The sequence below is a fragment of the Thalassophryne amazonica genome, chromosome 13 (assembly GCF_902500255.1).
Source record: "Thalassophryne amazonica chromosome 13, fThaAma1.1, whole genome shotgun sequence".
Classification (NCBI taxonomy): domain Eukaryota; kingdom Metazoa; phylum Chordata; class Actinopteri; order Batrachoidiformes; family Batrachoididae; genus Thalassophryne; species Thalassophryne amazonica.
The window spans coordinates 24,517,761-24,537,329 of NC_047115.1; the positions used below are offsets into that span (position 1 = coordinate 24,517,761).

Sequence of the window (19,569 nt, forward strand, 5' to 3'; positions counted from 1 at the left end):
TTACACACTCTTTGTTTGAGCACGTGAGATTGTCATCAGAGGCTCTCCGTCTGCTTTCACGGATTGCTGTGCGTAATGGCGCAGGGCGCATTTGGAGCCCAATAGTATGTACTCATTGGAACACCCAGGGGGCTATTCAAACGGGCCAACTAGTAACATATCACTCCTGAAAACCATCTTTGACTTTTCACATGAGGTGAATCTGCTCTACGATTGGATTTTGGAAAACCATGTGACGGTGAACCAATTCCGATTGGACACTCACATTGCACACGTCATCACACAGCTTCTATGAGGAGTGCAAAGATGGCTGATGGCTGGCTCGAACGTCCTTTGAGTTAACTTTTCAGCAAAAAAAGTACGTTTCTGTGTCATATCATTAAAAAGTTATTTCTAATTTAGTAAAGCTTGGTGGCGCCGTCGGCCCCAGAGGGTTAAGTCATAATTTGACCATCAGGGGGCTGAATCTCAAATCTTGTCTTGACAAAACATGGAACATATCACAAGTTTGACGTTGGGTGGACTTCAGTTTTAGGGGTGTAGCAATTAACCAATATGAATAGGAAAATAATTTTTAAGTAAAAGGTAGAATACATTGTTACATGGACTCCTGAATTGATTTAAATGTACGATGAACTGGTCAGTTACTCAATTTTGACATACTGCGTATTCACAGGGCTTCACTTTTTCCACATTTTGTTATGTTACAGCCTTATAACAAAATGAAGTGAATTCATTTTTTTCCCCTCAAAATTCTACTCACAGTACCCCATAATGACAACATGAAAAAAGTTTTGTTGAAAGTTTTGCAAATGTATTGAACATAAAAAACTAAGAAATCACGTACGAGGTCTGTCCATAAAGTATAGGTCCTTTTTATTTTTTTCAAAAACTATATGGATTTCATTCATATGTTTTTGCGTCAGACATGCTTGAACCCTCGTGCGCATGCGTGAGTTTTTCCACGCCTGTCGGTGATGTCATTCGCCTGTGAGCACTCCTTGTGGGAGGAGTCGTCCAGCCCCTCGTCGGAATTCCTTTGTCTGAGAAGTTGCTGAGAGACTGGCGCTTTGTTTGATCAAACCTTTTTCTAAACCTGTGAGACACATCGAAGTGGACACGGTTCGAAAAATTAAGCTGGTTTTCAGTGAAAATTTTAACGGCTGATGAGAGATTTTGAGGTGATTCTGTCGCTTTGAGGACTTCCCACAGTGCGAGACGTCGCACAGCGCTCTCAGGTGGCGTCATCAGCCTGTTTCAAGCTGAAAACCTCCACATTTCAGGCTCTATTGATCCAGGATGTTGTGAGAGAACAGAGAAGTTTCAGAAGAAGTCGGTTTCAGCATTTTATCCGGATATTCCACTGTTAAAGGAGATTTTTTTAATGAAAGACGTGCGGACGGGTCCGCGCTTCGGCTCGCAGCCGCCGCGACGCTCCGCCACAGGAAAAACACCTCTGTTGGAAGCCTTAAGGACAAGTTGGAACATGTCCAATGTACAATTTCTCATATACTCACTCCACTGAAAGCCATCAAAAGCCGCCTGGATTTTACAAATGGTTATCAACACGGAGGTGTTTTTCCTGTGCCGCCGCACCGCGCCGGCTGCGTCCCGACGCGCGGACCCGTCCGCACATCTTTCATTAAAAAAATCTCCTTTAACAGTGGAATATCCGGATAAAATGCTGAAACCGACTTCTTCTGAAACTTCTCTGTTCTCTCACGACGTCCTGGATCAATAGAGCCTGAAATGTGGAGGTTTTCAGCTTGAAACAGGCTGATGACGCCGCCTGAGAGCGCAGCGCGACGTCTCGCACCGTGGGAAGTCCTTAAAGTGACAGTGTCACCTCAAAATCTCTCATCAGCCATTAAAATTTTCACTGAAAACCAGCTTAATTTTTCGAACCATGTCCACTTCGATGTGTCTCACAGGTTTTGATCAAACAAAGCGCCAGTCTCTCAGCAACTTCTCAGACAAAGGAATTCCGACGAGGGGCTGGACGACTCCTCCCACAAGGAGTGCTCACAGGCAAATGACGTCACCGACAGGCGTGGAAAAACTCACGCATGCGCACGAGGGTTCAAGCATGTCTGACGTAAAAGCATATGAATGAAATCCATATAGTTTTTGAAAAAAATAAAAAGGACCTATACTTTATGGACAGCCCTCGTATACATAAGTATTCACACCCTTCGCTCAATGTTTTCTTGATGCACCTTTGGCAGCAATTGCAGCCTCAAGTCTTCTTGAGGATGTTCATTCAGTTGTTTAATTTTGTAGAAAAAAAGCAGATCACAGACATGACACAAAACTAAAGTCATTTCAAATGGCAACATTCTGGCTTTAAGAAACACTATAAGAAATCAGGGGAAAAAAAATTGTGGCAGTCAGTAACGGTGCAGCCTCAAGTCTTCTTGAATATGATGCCACAAGCTTAGTGCACCTATCTTTGGGCAGTTTTGCCCATTCCTCTTTGCAGTACCTCTTAAGCTGCATCAGGTTGGATGGGGAGCGTCGGTGCACAGCCATTTTCAGATCTCTCCTGAGATGTTGAATCGGATTCAGGTCTGGGCTCTGCCTGGGCCACTCAAGGACATTCACAGAGTTGTCCTGAAGCCACTCCTTTGATATCTTGGCTGTGTGCTTAGACTCATTGTCCTGCTGAAACATGAACCATCGCCCCAGTCTGAGGTCAAGAGCACTATTGAACAGGTTTTCATCCAGGGTGGCTCTGTACATTGCTGCATTCATCTTCCCCTCAATCCTGACTAGTCTCTCAGTTCCTTCCACTGAAAAACATCCTCATAGCATGATGCTGCCAGCACCATGCTTCACTGTAGGGATGGTGCCTGGTTTCCACCAAACATGATACCTGGCACACAGACCAGAGAATTTTGCTTCTAATTGTCTGAGAGTCCTTCAGGTGTCTTTTGGCAAACTCCAGTTGGGCTGCCATGTGCCTTTTACTAAGGAGTGTCTTCTGTCTGGCCACTCTACCATACAGGCCTGATTGGTGGTTGTTGTTCTGGAAAGTTCTCCTCTCTCCATAGAGGAATGCTGGAGCTCTGATAGAGTGACCATCAGGTTCTTGTTCACCTCCCTGACTAAGCCTCTTCTCCCCTGATCACTCAGTTTATATGGCGGGCCAGCTCTCGGAAGAGTCCTCATGGATCCAAACTTCTTCAATTTACAGATGATGGAGGCCACTGTGCTCATTGGGACCTTCAAAGCAGCAGAAATGTTTCTGTACCATTCCCCAGGTTTGTGTGTTGAGACAATCCTGTCTTGGAGGTCTACAAACAATTCCTTTGACATCATGCTTGGTTTGTGTTCTGACATGCACTGTTAATTGTGGAACCTTATATGTAGACAGGTGTGTGCCTTTCCAATTCATGTCCAATCAACTGAATTTATCCCAGGTGGACTCCAATTAACTCACTCGATGCCATTGGCTCTTAAACACGTCTTTTCCGATAGTAACGCTCAGTGCCAAAGACGTTTTTTTTCTGATGATAAAGGAAAGTCTGGAGTTTCTTTTGGTATGTTTGTTGTTGACATGGACATAGAACTCAATTTTCTATGGGTCTTGAAAAAACACTCAAATGCTGAAAAAATCCTGGCACTGGGATGTTCTTAACTTTGAAAATGGCTGGCACTCAATGAGTTAAGCTGTAGAAACATCTCAAGGATGATCAGTGGAAACAGGATGCACCTAAGGTCAATTTTGAACTTCATGGCAAAGGCTGTGAATACTTAAGTATGTGTAATTTCTTAATTTTTTTTTTTTTTTTTAATAAATTTGCAAAAATCTAAAAAAAAAATCACATTGTCATTATGGGGTATTATGTGTAGAATTTTGAGGAGAAAAATTAATTTCATACATTTGGGGATGAGGTTCTGACATAACAAAATGTGGAGAAAGTGAAGCACTGTGAATACTTCCCGGATGCACTGTACTCATGTTGTGTAATTCTTACAGTTTTTAAATACATTATTTATTTCATCTTTATTATTTTAACACTGAGCTTCACTCGTGTTACATTTTAGATTCATTGTATCCTCTTATACAATGATAATAAAAGGTATTCTATTTTGTGTATTTGTACCAACATTTATCCTGTACTGTAACCTTGAAACTGTGAGGGATTTGTCACCCTCTGCACACCGTCATCAGTGTGCATCAGTGTTACACCCCTTGTGTTGTCCTTGTAAATATTTTAAAAATGCATATCTTACGGAATCTTTTTCTTATTTGCTATTTTTATGCTGTAAAGCCCCGGAGTGTGAGTGGAGTGGAGATGCGTAAAAGGCAGGCGACGCACATCGAGGCCCCACCTCAGGCCCCTGGTCACCCCCGACCCAACACCTGCTGCCTATGCTGGTGCGGTTGCTGCAAATGTCTCTGGTAAGAGCCTCAAAGAAAATAGTGCACTCTCCTGAGTCTCACATTATTTAGTGGCGTTTTTTTTTTTTTTATCATTTGGTTTTAGTTCAACCGTGGCTCAAGTAATAGTGCTTAAAGGCTGTGGTGAGTTGTCACATTAATTTCACCCTGTACATCGATCCATCCATTTTCTATCCACACATATTCCAGTTAAGGCTCATTATTTTCAAAATCTTTAATTGTGAAAATACAACCCCTGGCAAAAATTATGGAATCACCGGCCCCGGAGGATGTTCATTCAGTTGTTTAATTTTGTAGAAAAAAAGCAGATCACAGACATGACACAAAACTAAAGTCATTTCAAATGGCAACTTTCTGGCTTTAAGAAACACTATAAGAAATCAGGGAAAAAAAATTGTGGCAGTCAGTAACGGTTACTTTTTTAGACCAAGCAGAGGGAAAAAAATATGGACTCACTCAATTCTGAGGAAAAAATTATGGAATCATGAAAAACAAAAGAACGCTCCAACACATCACTAGTATTTTGTTGCACCACCTCTGGCTTTTATAACAGCTTGCAGTCTCTGAGGCATGGACTTAATGAGTGACAAACAGTACTCTTCATCAATTTGGCTCCAACTTTCTCTGATTGCTGTTGCCAGATCAGCTTTGCAGGTTGGAGCCTTGTCATGGACCATTTTCTTCAACTTCCACCAAAGATTTTCAATTGGATTAAGATCCGGACTATTTGCAGGCCACGACATTGACCCTATGTGTCTTTTTGTAAGGAATGTTTTCACAGTTTTTGCTCTATGGCAAGATGCATTATCATCTTGAAAAATGATTTCATCATCCCCAAACATCCTTTCAATTGATGGGATAAGAAAAGTGTCCAAAATATCAACGTAAACTTGTGCATTTATTGATGATGTAATGACAGCCATCTCCCCAGTGCCTTTACCTGACATGCAGCCCCATATCATCAATGACTGTGGAAATTTACGTGTTCTCTTCAGGCAGTCATCTTTATAAATCTCATTGGAACGGCACCAAACAAAAGTTCCAGCATCATCACCTTGCCCAATGCAGATTCGAGATTCATCACTGAATATGACTTTCATCCAGTCATTCACAGTCCACGATTGGTTTTCTTAGCTCATTGTAACCTTGTTTTTTTCTGTTTAGGTGTTAATGATGGCTTTCGTTTAGCTTTTCTGTATGTAAATCCCATTTCCTTTAGGCAGTTTCTTACAGTTCGGTCACAGACGTTGACGCCAGTTTCCTCCCATTCGTTCCTCATTTGTTTTGTTGTGCATTTTAGATTTTTGAGACATATTGCTTTAAGTTTTCTGTCTTGACGCTTTGATGTCTTCCTTGGTCTACCAGTATGTTTGCCTTTAACAACCTTCCCATGTTGTTTGTATTTGGTCCAGAGTTTAGACACAGCTGACTGTGAACAACCAGCATCTTTTTGCAACATTGCGTGATGATTTACCCTCTTTTAAGAGTTTGATAATCCTCTCCTTTGTTTCAATTGACAACTCTCGTATTGGAGCCATGATTCATGTCAGTCCACTTGGTGCATCAGCTCTCCAAGGTGTGATCACTCCTTTTTAGATGCAGACTAATGAGCAGATTTGATTTGATGCAGGTGTTAGTTTTGGGTATGAAAATTTACAAGGTGATTCCATAATTTATTCCTCAGAATTGAGTGATTCCATATTTCTTTCCCTCTGCTTGGTCTAAAAAAGTAACCGTTACTGACTGCCACAATTTTTTTTCCTGATTTCTTATAGTGTTACTTAAAGCCAGAAAGTTGCCATTTGAAATGACTTTAGTTTTGTGTCATGTCTGTGATATGCTTTTTTTCTACAAAATTAAACAACTGAATGAACATCTTCAGAGGCTGGTGATTCCATAATTTTTGCCAGGGGTTGTAATTGGCCAATTAATCCATTAGTTGTTTGGTCCATAAAATGTCAAATGATGAAAAATGTTCATCAGTGTTTTCCAGAGCCCAAGATAATACCTTCAATATTCACAACCCAGATAGATTGAGTTTACTGGTGGATGAGAGTAAAGAAACTGCTCGAATCAACTAGAAACATTTAAGAAGATGAAAAAAAAAAAAAATCAATATTTAAAAAAAAAAGAATCAACACAATTAATCAATTGTCAAAATTGTTTTTGACTGGTTTAATAGCTGATTAATCTTCGCGGCTCTAAGAGATGAAAGATATGTATTCAAAGCCCTTACGTTTTGGGAGTGCTGGCTGCTGGTGGATCTTAGAGTTGGTTGCTGTCTGATCTTCTCTGTGAAACAGTCTCTGCAAGGGTACCCTGTCACTGTTTTTGATAGTTGTGCAGGAAAATCAGAATTTCTCGACTAGTGCAAGTGGGTAATTCTAGGTAGTGCTAGTTGTAGTTTAGTACTATGACTAGTGTACTATGACTAGTTTTAGTACTATGTACTATATTTACTATAAGTAAAAATAGTACAAATAGTACAAAATAAAAATAGTACTCTATTTAGTACTATGACTATTGTTAAAAGCTTTTCAACCTGCCATCCCTGGTTCTCAAGACCAGGCACCTAAGTGGCTCTACTCTACTCTTATCTACTCTCCTTTTTACCCCCCTACTTTTTAGATACTTAGATATACCTTTATATACTAGCATAGTTCCACCTTAGAATTGGAATATAATATATAACATATACCTTACTGAATTTTCATGAAGTCACTGGACAGAGGTGTTAGTTGTTGCTGAAACTTTTGCAGAAGAACAAAAGTCCAGGTCCTAGTGCTTCCCTTACTATATGGTTCTGAGACTTTGATACTCACCATTGACCTAGGGTGATGACTTGATTTTTTTTTTTTTTTTTTTTGTGCTCGTTCCTTTCAAAAAATCTTATGTACCACAGGAATGACTTTGTGTCCAACAAACAACAAAAGTTACGTGGGGAAACTTTGCGTAATGACAACATCAGTTATGACATTTTGGCCATGTGACGAGTGGGTGTGTCAGTAGTCCAAACCACGTCAACTTGAAAAGGCCAAGGGGGCACCCACTTTTCACCTGGATGCGGCACATAGATGGCTACTTTTGAGAGGTGGTGATGGACCGGTTGTGTGCTTGGATGGTTGCTGTCAAGGACCCAGAAAGGTTCTGTGGTGCGATGGATGCAGAGACGCATGGCAACAGCGCATACTCCCAGATGTGACTCTACCTTAATTTAAATTGGTGCTGTAATTTGGGTCAGGATGTGTAAAAATGGGCAACACTTGGGCCTACACTGTGTTATGGAGTAAAATAACAGCAGAAGCCTGATGCACAATGATGCCTCTGAGAAAGGCACCAAGAGCAACTGCTGTGTAACACCTCCAGCTGTCTGGCTTTGGCAGTTCTTTTGCAGAGAGAGGGAGAGGAGTGAATGAAACATTGTTTCTAGGTGGTGAATTGTGAATGTGCTGCTTCTTTCTCACCACTTAATCTGAAGTGGTGGCAGCTTGTGGACCGAGCCCACAGTGAGTGGTCTGTGACTTTGCAGAGTGCCTTTCACTCAAATACTGCCGTTGGCCTCAAGAACAGGTCTATAGAAGTGTCGACAGCTGCTTATATGTTTATTTAGTTTACTGTGCAAAGTTGCCTGAGTGTGTGTGTTATGCGACTGCCGCCACTGTGCTGACCTGGTTACATGACACTGGGATGCAAGTCAAGTGGTGTGAGAGCCTTGTGAGTTTCTTATTCCGTATCTTGTGTAAAGGTTTCATTTACCATCAAGTCAGACTCTGGCTATGTCTTTTTATCTTCTTCTTTAGCTCTTTTTATGTGACACTGACTTCTTCATCCATGCTCTCCATCCCCTCCTCCTGCAGCCTCGCACACCACCCTTATCTGGTCGGGGTGCCTTTTCTATTTCCATCAACACATCACATGCAAAACAGCTGCAAAGAGCAGTCTGTATATTTAGCTGTATTGTGGGGGCACCCGGGGGCTGTGGCTAGCTCAGCCCATTGCCGCCACACAATGGGGACTTTGACAAGAGACAGCAAGAGGAAGGAAAGATCTTCCATGGTGGACAGAAATAGGCTGCTCAGTGCGTATTGTATTGTGGGCTCAGTGAGTGCAGTTATGCTTAGGGTTGGGTATCGTTTGAGGTTTTTGCGATAATTGTGCTAAGCCAATACTTTTAAAATGATGATGCAACAGTGCTAACCACTAATTCACCGTGCTGCCCTAAATGCACAACTTAAGATATTAAAATAAAATTACCAATTATAGTAATATTAAACTAAGTTTTTTGATAAATGCTGTGTTGACAATACAAATCCATGTGCGAGCAGTGATATGATCAATGACATTTTAACATTTGAGGCATAAATCATATCTTGTTGAGCTGATATGGCCTTAAAAAATCCCGATCAAAATCCACTTAATACAAATACAAAAAAGTTGATTGACATATACAGAGTGCACCTAACAACTATTTTCATAAGTGATTATTTGATTAATTGAGACAAATTAATTTGTCCTTAGGTGCATAAAAAATGTTAAGTAATTGTTTTCCATATCCCAGGACATTCAAAGACCCCTTCAAATGTGTTTTTTGTTTGTTTGTTGTTTTTGCCCAGACATATGCAGTTTACTGACAGACAGGCCTGAAGAAATTTGTAAAATACATCAGAAAGCATTCATATTTAACCCTCTGGGGCCGACGCCGTTGTACAGTGGTCCCTCGTTTATCACGGGAGTTACGTTCTAAAAATAGCCCGCAATAAGCGAAATCCGCGAAGAAGTCAGCATTATTTTTTACAATTATTATAGACGTTTTAAGGCTGTAAAACCCCTCACTACACACTTTATACACTTTTCTCAAACAAGCATTAACATTTTCTCACTTTTCTCTCCTGTGTAAACACTCAAAGTTCAAACCTTAGTAGAAAAATAAGACCAACCTGTTTTCAGGCCCAAACATTTTTTTGAGAAATAAAAATAGAATGTTTTCCTACAAATAATTATGATTTCTTTTAGAAGTAACGAATTTAATTTTAACAATCAACCTACGAGGTTGGACACATAAGAAATTATTAATAGTGACTGACCAGTATTTCACAGTTCCTCTGATCGCGCCTCTTCATCCTGGCGCCACTCCGCCGTTGCGCCTTTTTCCACTGAGTCACACCTCGGTGCAGGTGTCTTTTTCCGAGTGAAGAACACAGTTATGGGTAGTTGTTGGCGCTCTTTTTTCTTCTGGGCGAGAAGATTCTTATAAACAGACACGCAGAACACAATGCGCGTACTCTCCCTTTGCAGTGCAGCAACCGGCCTGCTTGATGAGGATGCAGAACACAATGTGCTGTAAAAAAAGAAAAAAAAAAAAGCATGTAAAATAGGACTAAAAAAAAGCCGCGAAACTGCGAGGCCGCAAAAGGTGAACCGCGTTATATCGAGGAACCACTGTATACCACGGCTGAGTACAAGTTTTACTAAATAAATAAATAACTTTTTAATATGAGATAGAAACTTACTTTTTGTTTTGCTGAAAAGTTATATCTGCAGACTTTCCAGCCAGCTGTCCCCCATGTTTGTACTCCTCATAGAAGCTGTGTGATGACATGCGCAATGTTAGTGTCCAATCGGAATTGGTTCACTTTCACATGGTTTTCCAATATCCAATCGTAGGACAGAACAGTCTCACATGGTAGACCAAAGATCGTTTGTAGAAGCAATGTGTTACTCTTTGGCATGTGAATGCTGTCTGAATAGCCCTCTGGCTGCTGGCTCCATGCATAAAAGCGCAGCGTTGCTCATATAAATGAAGGAGATCAGTGTAAGAGGGTCTCATACAACCTCATGTGGTTGACTAAAGAGTGTCACTGAGAGAAATGATTCACTACTTGGCCAGGGAATATTGTTGAATAAGCCTCTCTCACTCTCACTCGTAAAGTGCCATTTGAATGAAGGGGGGGGTGTTAACAGGGCCTCAAACTGTGAAGAGACGTTGTTTACAGTGCAGGAACACGTTCCAAGACGGAGCTCCATGGAAATAAAAAGTTTGTGCTGTAAGCCTTTGTGTAATAGCAGACAGAAATTGCTTTGAGATGTGGCATAAAGACAAACAAAACACATAGACCATTTTGTATATTGTTCAAAATGTGCATTTGTGTTTATTGTTAGAACCTTAATTTTGTAAATTCTTTTGTACAAGATCCCAGACTAACTTTATAAAGTGTCAAAATAGTTGTTTATTATAGTTTGCTGTGTGTTTTGAATAAATGTGTGTGAAAATTATTTTATATATTTTATATATTGCTGATTGTAAACCTTTATTACACTTATAAAACACCACTATAGCATATATATTCTGAAAGTACAGTTTGTCCTGAAAAAAGAGACATACTACTTGATTGTGGGATGCAGGGTGAGCATTTAACAGCAATAACAAAACATTGATAGAGTGACTGAAAATAAATTGTTTTAGATTTATTTGTAAATGTTACATATTGAGCAGCTTTTAATTTTTGGTAGTTTTCAGTATCCCAGTTGTGCCTAAAACATGCACAGTGCTGCATTAGGATTTTGGACTGTTGACTGAAGAAAAAAGTCTTGAAAATGTCATATTTGAATATGGAAAGACTGAGATTGGTATTTTTCAATGTTTTCCTATTTGTAGACTAAACCATCTAGTCTACAGTAATAAAATAATCTTTGGTTTCAGACCAGAGCTGTAATAGCAGTAATAAAATAATCTCTGGCTCCACACTTAGTAAAAACAATTTGCTTTTGAGGTCCCTTGGACAAGAATATAGTTCTTTTTTTCTCTGTTTCTCTTGTTAGTTCCCCTCCGGCAGATCCCAAGCAGCCGGGAAAGCAGGCCGACTGGGTGACTGTGAGGAGGAAGCGTAGTCCTAAACAGAAGCCCCGTGTACACCGCCAACAAGTTCACATTTCTAACCGTTTTTCCCCACTCAGCGACACACCCGCCGAGGAACAAACTCTGGTTATTGGCGTCTCTGTTTTGAGAAATGTGAAGTTAGTGACACCAGCAACCACAGTCAATTGTCTTCCGGGGGCCAGAGCAGGCGACATTGAAGGAAATTTGAAACTGCTGGCTAAGGCTAAGCGTAAATTTGGTAAGATTGTAATTCACGTCGGCAGTAATGACACCCGGTTACGCCAATCGGAGGTCACTAAAATTAATATTGAATCGGTGTGTAACTTTGCAAAAACAATGTCGGACTCTGTAGTTTTCTCTGGGCCCCTCCCCAATCGGACTGGGAGTGACATGTTTAGCCGCATGTTCTCCTTGAATTGCTGGCTGTCTGAGTGATGTCCAAAAAATGAGGTTGGCTTCATAGATAATTGTTAAAGCTTCTGGGGAAAACCTGGTCTTGTTAGGAGAGACGGCGTCCATCCCACTTTGGATGGAGCAGCTCTCATTTCTAGAAATCTGGCCAATTTTCTTAAATCCTCCAAACCTTGACTATCCAGGGTTGGGACCAGGAAGCAGAGTTGTAGTCTTACACACCTCTCTGCAGCTTCTCTCCCCCTGCCATCCCCTCATTACCCCATCCCCGTGGAGATGGTGCCTGCTCCCAGACCACCAATAACCAGTAAAAATATATTTAAGCTTAAAAATTCAAAAAGAAAAAATAATATAGCACCTTCAACTGCACCACAGACTAAAACAGTTAAATGTGGTCTATTAAACATTAGATCTCTCTCTTCTAAGTCCCTGTTAGTAAATGATATAATAATTGATCAACATATTGATTTATTCTGCCTTACAGAAACCTGGTTACAGCAGGATGACTATGTTAGTTTAAATGAGTCAACACCCCCGAGTCACACTAATTGCCAGAACACTCGTAGCACGGGCCGAGGCGGAGGATTAGCAGCAATCTTCCACTCCAGCTTATTAATTAATCAAAAACCCAGACAGAGCTTTAATTCATTTGAAAGCTTGACTCTTAGTCTTGTCCATCCAAATTGGAAGTCCCAAAAACCAGTTTTATTTGTTGTTATCTATCGTCCACCTGGTCGTTACTGTGAGTTTCTCTGTGAATTTTCGGACCTTTTGTCTGACTTAGTGCTTAGCTCAGATAAGATAATTATAGTGGGTGATTTTAACATCCACACAGATGCTGAGAATGACAGTCTCAACACTGCATTTAATCTATTGTTAGACTCGATTGGCTTTGCTCAAAATGTAAATGAGTCCACCCACCACTTTAATCATACCTTAGATCTTGTTCTGACTTATGGTATGGAAATTGAAGACTTAACAGTATTCCCTGAAAACCCCCTTCTGTCTGATCATTTCTTAATAACATTTACATTTACTCTGATGGACTACCCAGCAGTGGGGAATAAGTTTCATTACAGTAGAAGTCTTTCAGAAAGCGCTGTAACTAGGTTTAAGGATATGATTCCTTCTTTATGTTCTCCAATGCCATATACCAACACAGGGCAGAGTAGCTACCTAAACTCTGTGAGTGAGATAGATTATCTCGTCAATAGTTTTATATCCTCATTGAGGACAACTTTGGATGCTGTAGCTCCTCTGAAAAAGAGAGCCTTAAATCAGAAGTAAAGCTAGGACATCTTACTACTCATCACTAATTGAAGAAAATAAGAACAAACCCAGGTTTCTTTTCAGCACTGTAGCCAGGCTGACAAAGAGTCAGAGCTCTATTGAGCCAAGTATTCCTTTAACTTTAACTCGTAATGACTTCATGACTTTCTTTGCTAATAAAATTTTAACTATTAGAGAAAGAATTACTCATAACCATCCCAAAGACATATCGTTCTCTTTGGCTGCTTTCAGTGATGCCGGTATTTGGTTAGACTCTTTCTCTCTGATTGTTCTGTCTGAGTTATTTTCATTAGTTACTTCCTCCAAACCATCAACATGTCTATTAGACCCCATTCCTACCAGGCTGCTCAAGGAAGCCCTACCATTAATTAATGCTTCGATCTTAAATATGATCAATCTATCTTTATTAGTTGGCTATGTACCACAGGCTTTTAAGGTGGCAGTAATTAAACCATTACTTAAAAAGCCATCACTTGACCCAGCTATCTTAGCTAATTATAGGCCAATCTCCAACCTTCCTTTTCTCTCAAAAAGTCTTGAAAGGGTAGTTGTAAAACAGCTAACTGATCATCTGCAGAGGAATGGTCTATTTGAAGAGTTTCAGTCAGGGTTTAGAATTCATCATAGTACCGAAACAGCATTAGTGAAGGTTACAAATGATCTTCTTATGGCCTCAGACAGTGGACTCATCTCTGTGCTTGTTCTGTTAGACCTCAGTGCTGCTTTTGATACTGTTGACCATAAAATTTTATTACAGAGATTAGAGCATGCCATAGGTATTAAAGGCACTGCGCTGCGGTGGTTTGAATCATATTTATCTAATAGATTACAATTTGTTCATGTAAATGGGGAATCTTCTTCACAGACTAAGGTTAATTATGGAGTTCCACAAGGTCTGGGAGCAGGCACCATCTCTACGGGGATGGGGTAATGAGGGGATGGCAGGGGGAGAGAAGCTGCAGAGAGGTGTGTAACACTACAACTCTGCTTCCTGGTCCCAACCCTGGATAGTCAGGGTATTAGACAGCATTGCTTAAATTTTCATTGTTACGCAGATGATACCCAGCTTTATCTATCCATGAAGCCAGAGGACACACACCAATTAGCTAAACTGCAGGATTGTCTTACAGACATAAAGACATGGATGACCTCTAATTTCCTGCTTTTAAACTCAGATAAAATTGAAGTTATTGTACTTGGCCCCACAAATCTTAGAAACATGGTGTCTAACCAGATCCTTACTCTGGATGGCATTACCCTGACCTCTAGTAATACTGTGAGAAATCTTGGAGTTATTTTTGATCAGGATATGTCATTCAATGCGCATATTAAACAAATATGTAGGTCTGCTTTTTTTGCATTTGCGCAATATCTAAAATTAGAAAGGTCCTGTCTCAGAGTGATGCTGAAAAACTAATTCATGCATTTATTTCCTCTAGGCTGGACTATTGTAATTCATTATTATCAGGTTGTCCTAAAAGTTCCCTGAAAAGCCTTCAGTTAATTCAAAATGCTGCAGCTAGAGTACTGACAGGGACTAGAAGGAGAGAGCATATCTCACCCATATTGGCCTCTCTTCATTGGCTTCCTGTTAATTATAGAATAGAATTTAAAATTCTTCTTCTTATTTATAAGGTTTTGAATAATCAGGTCCCATCTTATCTTAGGGACCTCATAGTACCATATCACCCCAATAGAGCGCTTCGCTCTCAAACTGCAGGCTTACTTGTAGTTCCTAGGGTTTGTAAGAGTAGAATGGGAGGCAGAGCCTTCAGCTTTCAGGCTCCTCTCCTATGGAACCAGCTCCCAATTCAGATCAGGGAGACAGACACCCTCTCTACTTTTAAGATTAGGCTTAAAACTTTCCTTTTTGCTAAAGCTTATAGTTAGGGCTGGATCAGGTGACCCTGAACCATCCCTTAGTTATGCTGCTATAGACTTAGACTGCTGGGGGGTTCCCATGATGCCTGAGTGTTTCTTTCTCTTTTTGCTCTGTATGCACCACTCTGCATTTAATCATTAGTGACTGATCTCTGCTCTCCTCCACAGCATGTCTCTTTTTCCTGGTTCTCTCCCTCAGCCCCAACCAGTCCCAGCAGAAGACTGCCCCTCCCTGAGCCTGGTTCTGCTGGAGGTTTCTTCCTGTTAAAAGGGAGTTTTTCCTTCCCACTGTAGCCAAGTGCTTGCTCACAGGGGGTCGTTTTGACCGTTGGGGTTTTTCCGTAATTATTGTATGGCTTTGCCTTACAATATAAAGCGCCTTGGGGCAACTGTTTGTTGTGATTTGGCGCTATATAAATAAAATTGATTTGATTTGATTTGTTTCAGGAATGAAGACAGAATAGAGAGGAGTGAACGACAGACTTGCACCAAGATGGACAGTATTGAAGCTGCGGAAGAACAGTAAGTGCAGCCGTCACGCCCATGGCTGTGTTACGTGACCCTATACACATCCATGCTGTTCATGTTTTGTGTGTCTGCTTGCAGACAGCCCAGCCTGGATGAGGTGTTATTGTGGGCACGGAGTTTTGAGCTGATGTTGCGCTCGTTGGAGGGCCAGGAAATCTTCCGTGAGTTCCTACGCTCGGAATACAGTGAGGACAACCTGCTTTTCTGGTTGGCCTGTGAAGACCTGAAAAAGGAGACCAGTCCTTCAGTTGTGGATGAGAAAGCCAGAATCATATACGAAGACTATGTGTCAATATTATCGCCCAAAGAGGTATTGGCTGAGTTGTGTTGTCTTGTGTTAAAGAGAAAATGACTTGTTCTTTTACAACCTTAGTTATATTAATTCATTGTTGGCAATCAAGACTCTCATTACTCTGTTCATCTTGACAGTTGTGTTGAATAAGATAAACCATGTTTTTTACAAATTGCTGAAAAAGAAATACAGTGCTGCTGGAAAGTTTGTGAATCCTTGAGCTTTTACATGTTTGAAAATTTTTTTAGGACATCAAAAAGAAGACTTGATCTTGAAGAACACACATACCACCCTCCCCGGGGGTTGATAGTACTAATATTTTTGGAGAAATTGGCAGTTTTGGCTAACCAATAAACAAGGGATGTTGTGCTGCAATGCACCATCGGGCTTTGGGATTTTAAATGTTGTTATTGTGGTTCATGTTAGTTTAACAGTGTTGTCAGTGTTATTGATTTATTGTTTTTGTAGTTCAATTGCTTTAGTCAGTTTAGTTAAGTCTCATGTTGCCGGTACCGTGACTGAAAAATGTAGTGCATTTGATGTCTTCCGCCACCATCTCTGTTTGTGTCTAAAATTAGAAGCACCTGCTTGCGACAGAATGCCAAAAAGACAAAAAGCTCTCCATCCGCGTGTGCATGTGTGTAACTTCGATCACAGAGATACTGGGGAAAGCTGACATTTGCCGTTTATAAATACATTAAGCCAGTCAATTAACATTTAAAAAATTGTGTAATTGACTGGAAATAAAAGGGTTGCGTTCTTCTTCTAAAAACTGTTGAGGTCTAAGCTTCAAAAAACATTCTGGACTCACATACCATTCCAATTCATTGCACAAGCTTTGCTTAATTTATTACCACCCTTACCACAAAAATGTCAGCTACGTATTTTATAAACACTACCCAATCTAGAGTGTGTGTGTGTGTGTGTGTGTGTGTGTGTGTGTGTGTGTGTGTGTGTGTGTGTGTGTGTGTGTGTGTGTGTGTGTGTGTGTGTGTGTGTGTGTGTGTGTGTGTGTGTGTGTGTGTGTGTATATATATATATAATACATCCTTGGATTTCCAGGAAGTAATTGCATTGAGACATGGATTGTTTCCTTTATAAGGTTGCTGTGTTTCTTTACTGTAGGTAAGTCTGGACTCTCGGGTTAGAGAAGGCATAAACCAGAGCCTGGTAGCACCCAGCAACCTGATGTATGAGGAGGCCCAGCTTCAAATCTACACCCTGATGCACCGTGACTCCTTTCCCCGTTTCCTCAACTCCACCTTTTACAGAGACCTCCTGTCCAGCAGGAGGCGCACCTGCCTCGACACCTAGAAGTTCTCCTTGGTCACCCTACACAAACGAGACTACTACTTCAAATACTACTATGGTGCCAGACGGTGGGTTTGAAGGATCTCTCTTTGTTTGACTGGAAAGACTGAATGACATCCACGATAGCTGGTCATTTTTGTTGTTGTTGTTGTTTGTTTGTTTTTTATTTATATTTTCTAAGCAATTTATATCCAGTACTGCACTGGAACCAGGTTGGCCTTTGCTGGTTGGTTATTGGTCAATAAGACCATCAGTGCTGGCCAGTGATTCTTTAGTGCTGTTCATTATGGTTGAATGGCCAACCCACTTGTGAACAAGTGGTTCAAAATGGCCAATCTATTGGCCAGCAATGTGACTGTGGACTGGACCTCATCAATTGATGGGGACAGACAGATAGAGAGAGAGAGAGGCAACTATTCCTATACTGTAATGTTTAGGCCTCATGCTATCGACCCTCACCCTTAAAACTTCTCCTCCTTTCTGTTTTGTCTTCAGTTTTTGTAGTTCTGTCCCATTCCTCACATTATTGTGTGTGAGTTTATTTTTTTCAATTGGACTCCTCTGCCAATTTAAGCAGAATAAGCACTTCTTGCTCTCTCACTCTGTCTGGTGTAGCGTGACGACTTTAGCCGAGGACTGCAAGCCTTTTTGAATTTTGAGATGTATTGAAACGGGACTGTCCTCCCCATCTGGCTGTGTGTGATCAGTAAAGGGAAAGCGTAACACTTCTGTAAAATTTAAGCTCAAAGCAGTTATGTTATTGAGTAGGTTTGACCGTGTCTGCAACAAACACAACAGCAGCCACCTCCCAGACCCCCAGCTGTCCATCTATCCATTCACTCCTCTGTCCATTCGCCAAAGCACTTTCCTTCTTTACGATTCCTTAATTGGTAGAAGTAAGGGCTAGAATTGTGGTTGGACAGCTACTTGTATTATTACTTCATCTTTGGGTGGTTTAAAAAAATATCTGTGTGAAGAAAATTACAATCCATGTACAAAAAAGGCTGCACAATTGCTGCCGCTTTTTCCCAGAGAGCAACCACAGTTTGTCCAACGATTCCAATACCTTTCCCTCCCTGCCTTTCGCTAGCTCGGATCGCCACGGCCTGACAAGCACATGTGCCCTATTGCGGGGTAAAACGACGTTGTGAGAAAATAAAATGCAACTCTTACCGGATCCGGACAGTAATGTGTTCACTTTCAGTGTTTTGAACAGATGGAGGGTTTTGCCGTTTAGTCATCCACCACATGTACGATATTGGGGATTATGGAAAGATGGATTTTATTGGAAGAAACGGCCAGTAAGTGTTGCAAGCTAGCACAGCAGATGTTATAACTGCTTTTATGAGCCTTGATTCTGTAAGGCTTTAGTTTTAGAAGGTGTTGGTGGACATCCATCATTGCTTTGTCGGCATGTGAACCCGTGTGCCAAACAGGATTTCAAACATGCTGTGAAGAAATGTACCTTGTAGCTCAACACTGGCTCTTTAAGCCTCAATTTTTGGTGACACGTCTGGCAACTGGAAGACGTACTCCTTCATTTAGCTGCTGCCCATTCAGGACTCATTTTTCCCAGAGCTAGTGAAAAGGGCTGGAAGAGTAACGCCAACACGCTGCCATACTAGAAGAATTATGAAATTTGCATAGCCGCGCTATATGCTAGCCTTCCCAAGGCTAAATAGGTTTCCGCATGCAGCAGGCAAACTGTTAGTATGCTAGCACTAGCCATGCTAATTCTCCATCCCACAGCCAGGACTCCAGGACGCTGGTGTGTTTTTCTAATCTGACTTTGCCAGCATGCAGTGGCAATATGGGATAAAGGCTACATGTGTGTGCAGTACAATTACACACCCAACAGGATTTTTTTTTTTTTTTTAGATTTTTTTTTTTTAAGTTAAAAGGGGTCTTCCCAATTGTCCCCTTAACTTTGTAATATTTAAAAGGATGTTTTCTTATTTGATGATATTAACATTTGAACAGGAGCTTAGTTCTTGGCCTATGGGTGTGCAGTAGAAAGTGCATGAGAGCAGTATATGCTATTTTATTGAAAACTCTGGGCCTGGGTACATATTTATCATGTTATGTGATGGCTAGCTAACCTTTTGATTTTGTGGTTAGTTCAGACTTAAAGCGCCAAATGAAACTGTGCCACTCCTCAGTGATGAACAAGCATTCATGTTACCACCTCCTTTATCTGCCTGACATTTTTGTGCCAACTTTGGATAGTTTAAAATTTAAACCATGTCTTTTGTGGGATGTCCAGCACACTTCAGTTGCATTTGGGTTGAGTTAGACATAACCATTTGTGTCATGTCCCGATGTGTTTGGCTGATTGCCTTGTTTTAGGTGAGTCTGGGGATGCTTGTCGCACTGAATTAAATTTTTAGCATGCATTGAAAACGTAATTAAGTCATTTGTTATTCTTCTCACTTTGAGTAAAAAAAATGTTCAAGTATGGCGAATAGCCCCAAACTGAATCTAGCTTTGCTTAGGCTGATGGTAATTATCACATATACCTTAAGGGAAAGCCTGTCGGAAATTTATATAAGTCACTGTTCACATCCTTCTTACCTA

At 40.8% G+C, this 19,569-nt stretch overlaps 2 protein-coding genes across 2 annotated transcripts in view; one reads left to right on the plus strand and one right to left on the minus strand.

The window, feature by feature from the left end:
- rgs17 (regulator of G protein signaling 17) overlaps window positions 1-19,534 on the plus strand; it is a 45,099-nt gene extending 25,565 nt beyond the window's left edge. The window contains exons 3-6 of the mRNA XM_034185207.1: window positions 4,275-4,405; window positions 15,312-15,386; window positions 15,471-15,702; window positions 16,810-19,534. Of these exons, the coding sequence (XP_034041098.1) occupies window positions 4,275-4,405; window positions 15,312-15,386; window positions 15,471-15,702; window positions 16,810-16,998 (627 nt within the window). The 3' untranslated portion in view covers window positions 16,999-19,534. The remainder of the gene's footprint in view (window positions 1-4,274; window positions 4,406-15,311; window positions 15,387-15,470; window positions 15,703-16,809) is intronic.
- pcnx2 (pecanex 2) overlaps window positions 16,587-19,569 on the minus strand; it is a 110,082-nt gene continuing 107,099 nt past the window's right edge. Inside the window, exon 41 of the mRNA XM_034185203.1 lies at window positions 16,587-16,641. Within this exon, the coding sequence (XP_034041094.1) occupies window position 16,641 (1 nt within the window). The 3' untranslated portion in view covers window positions 16,587-16,640. The remainder of the gene's footprint in view (window positions 16,642-19,569) is intronic.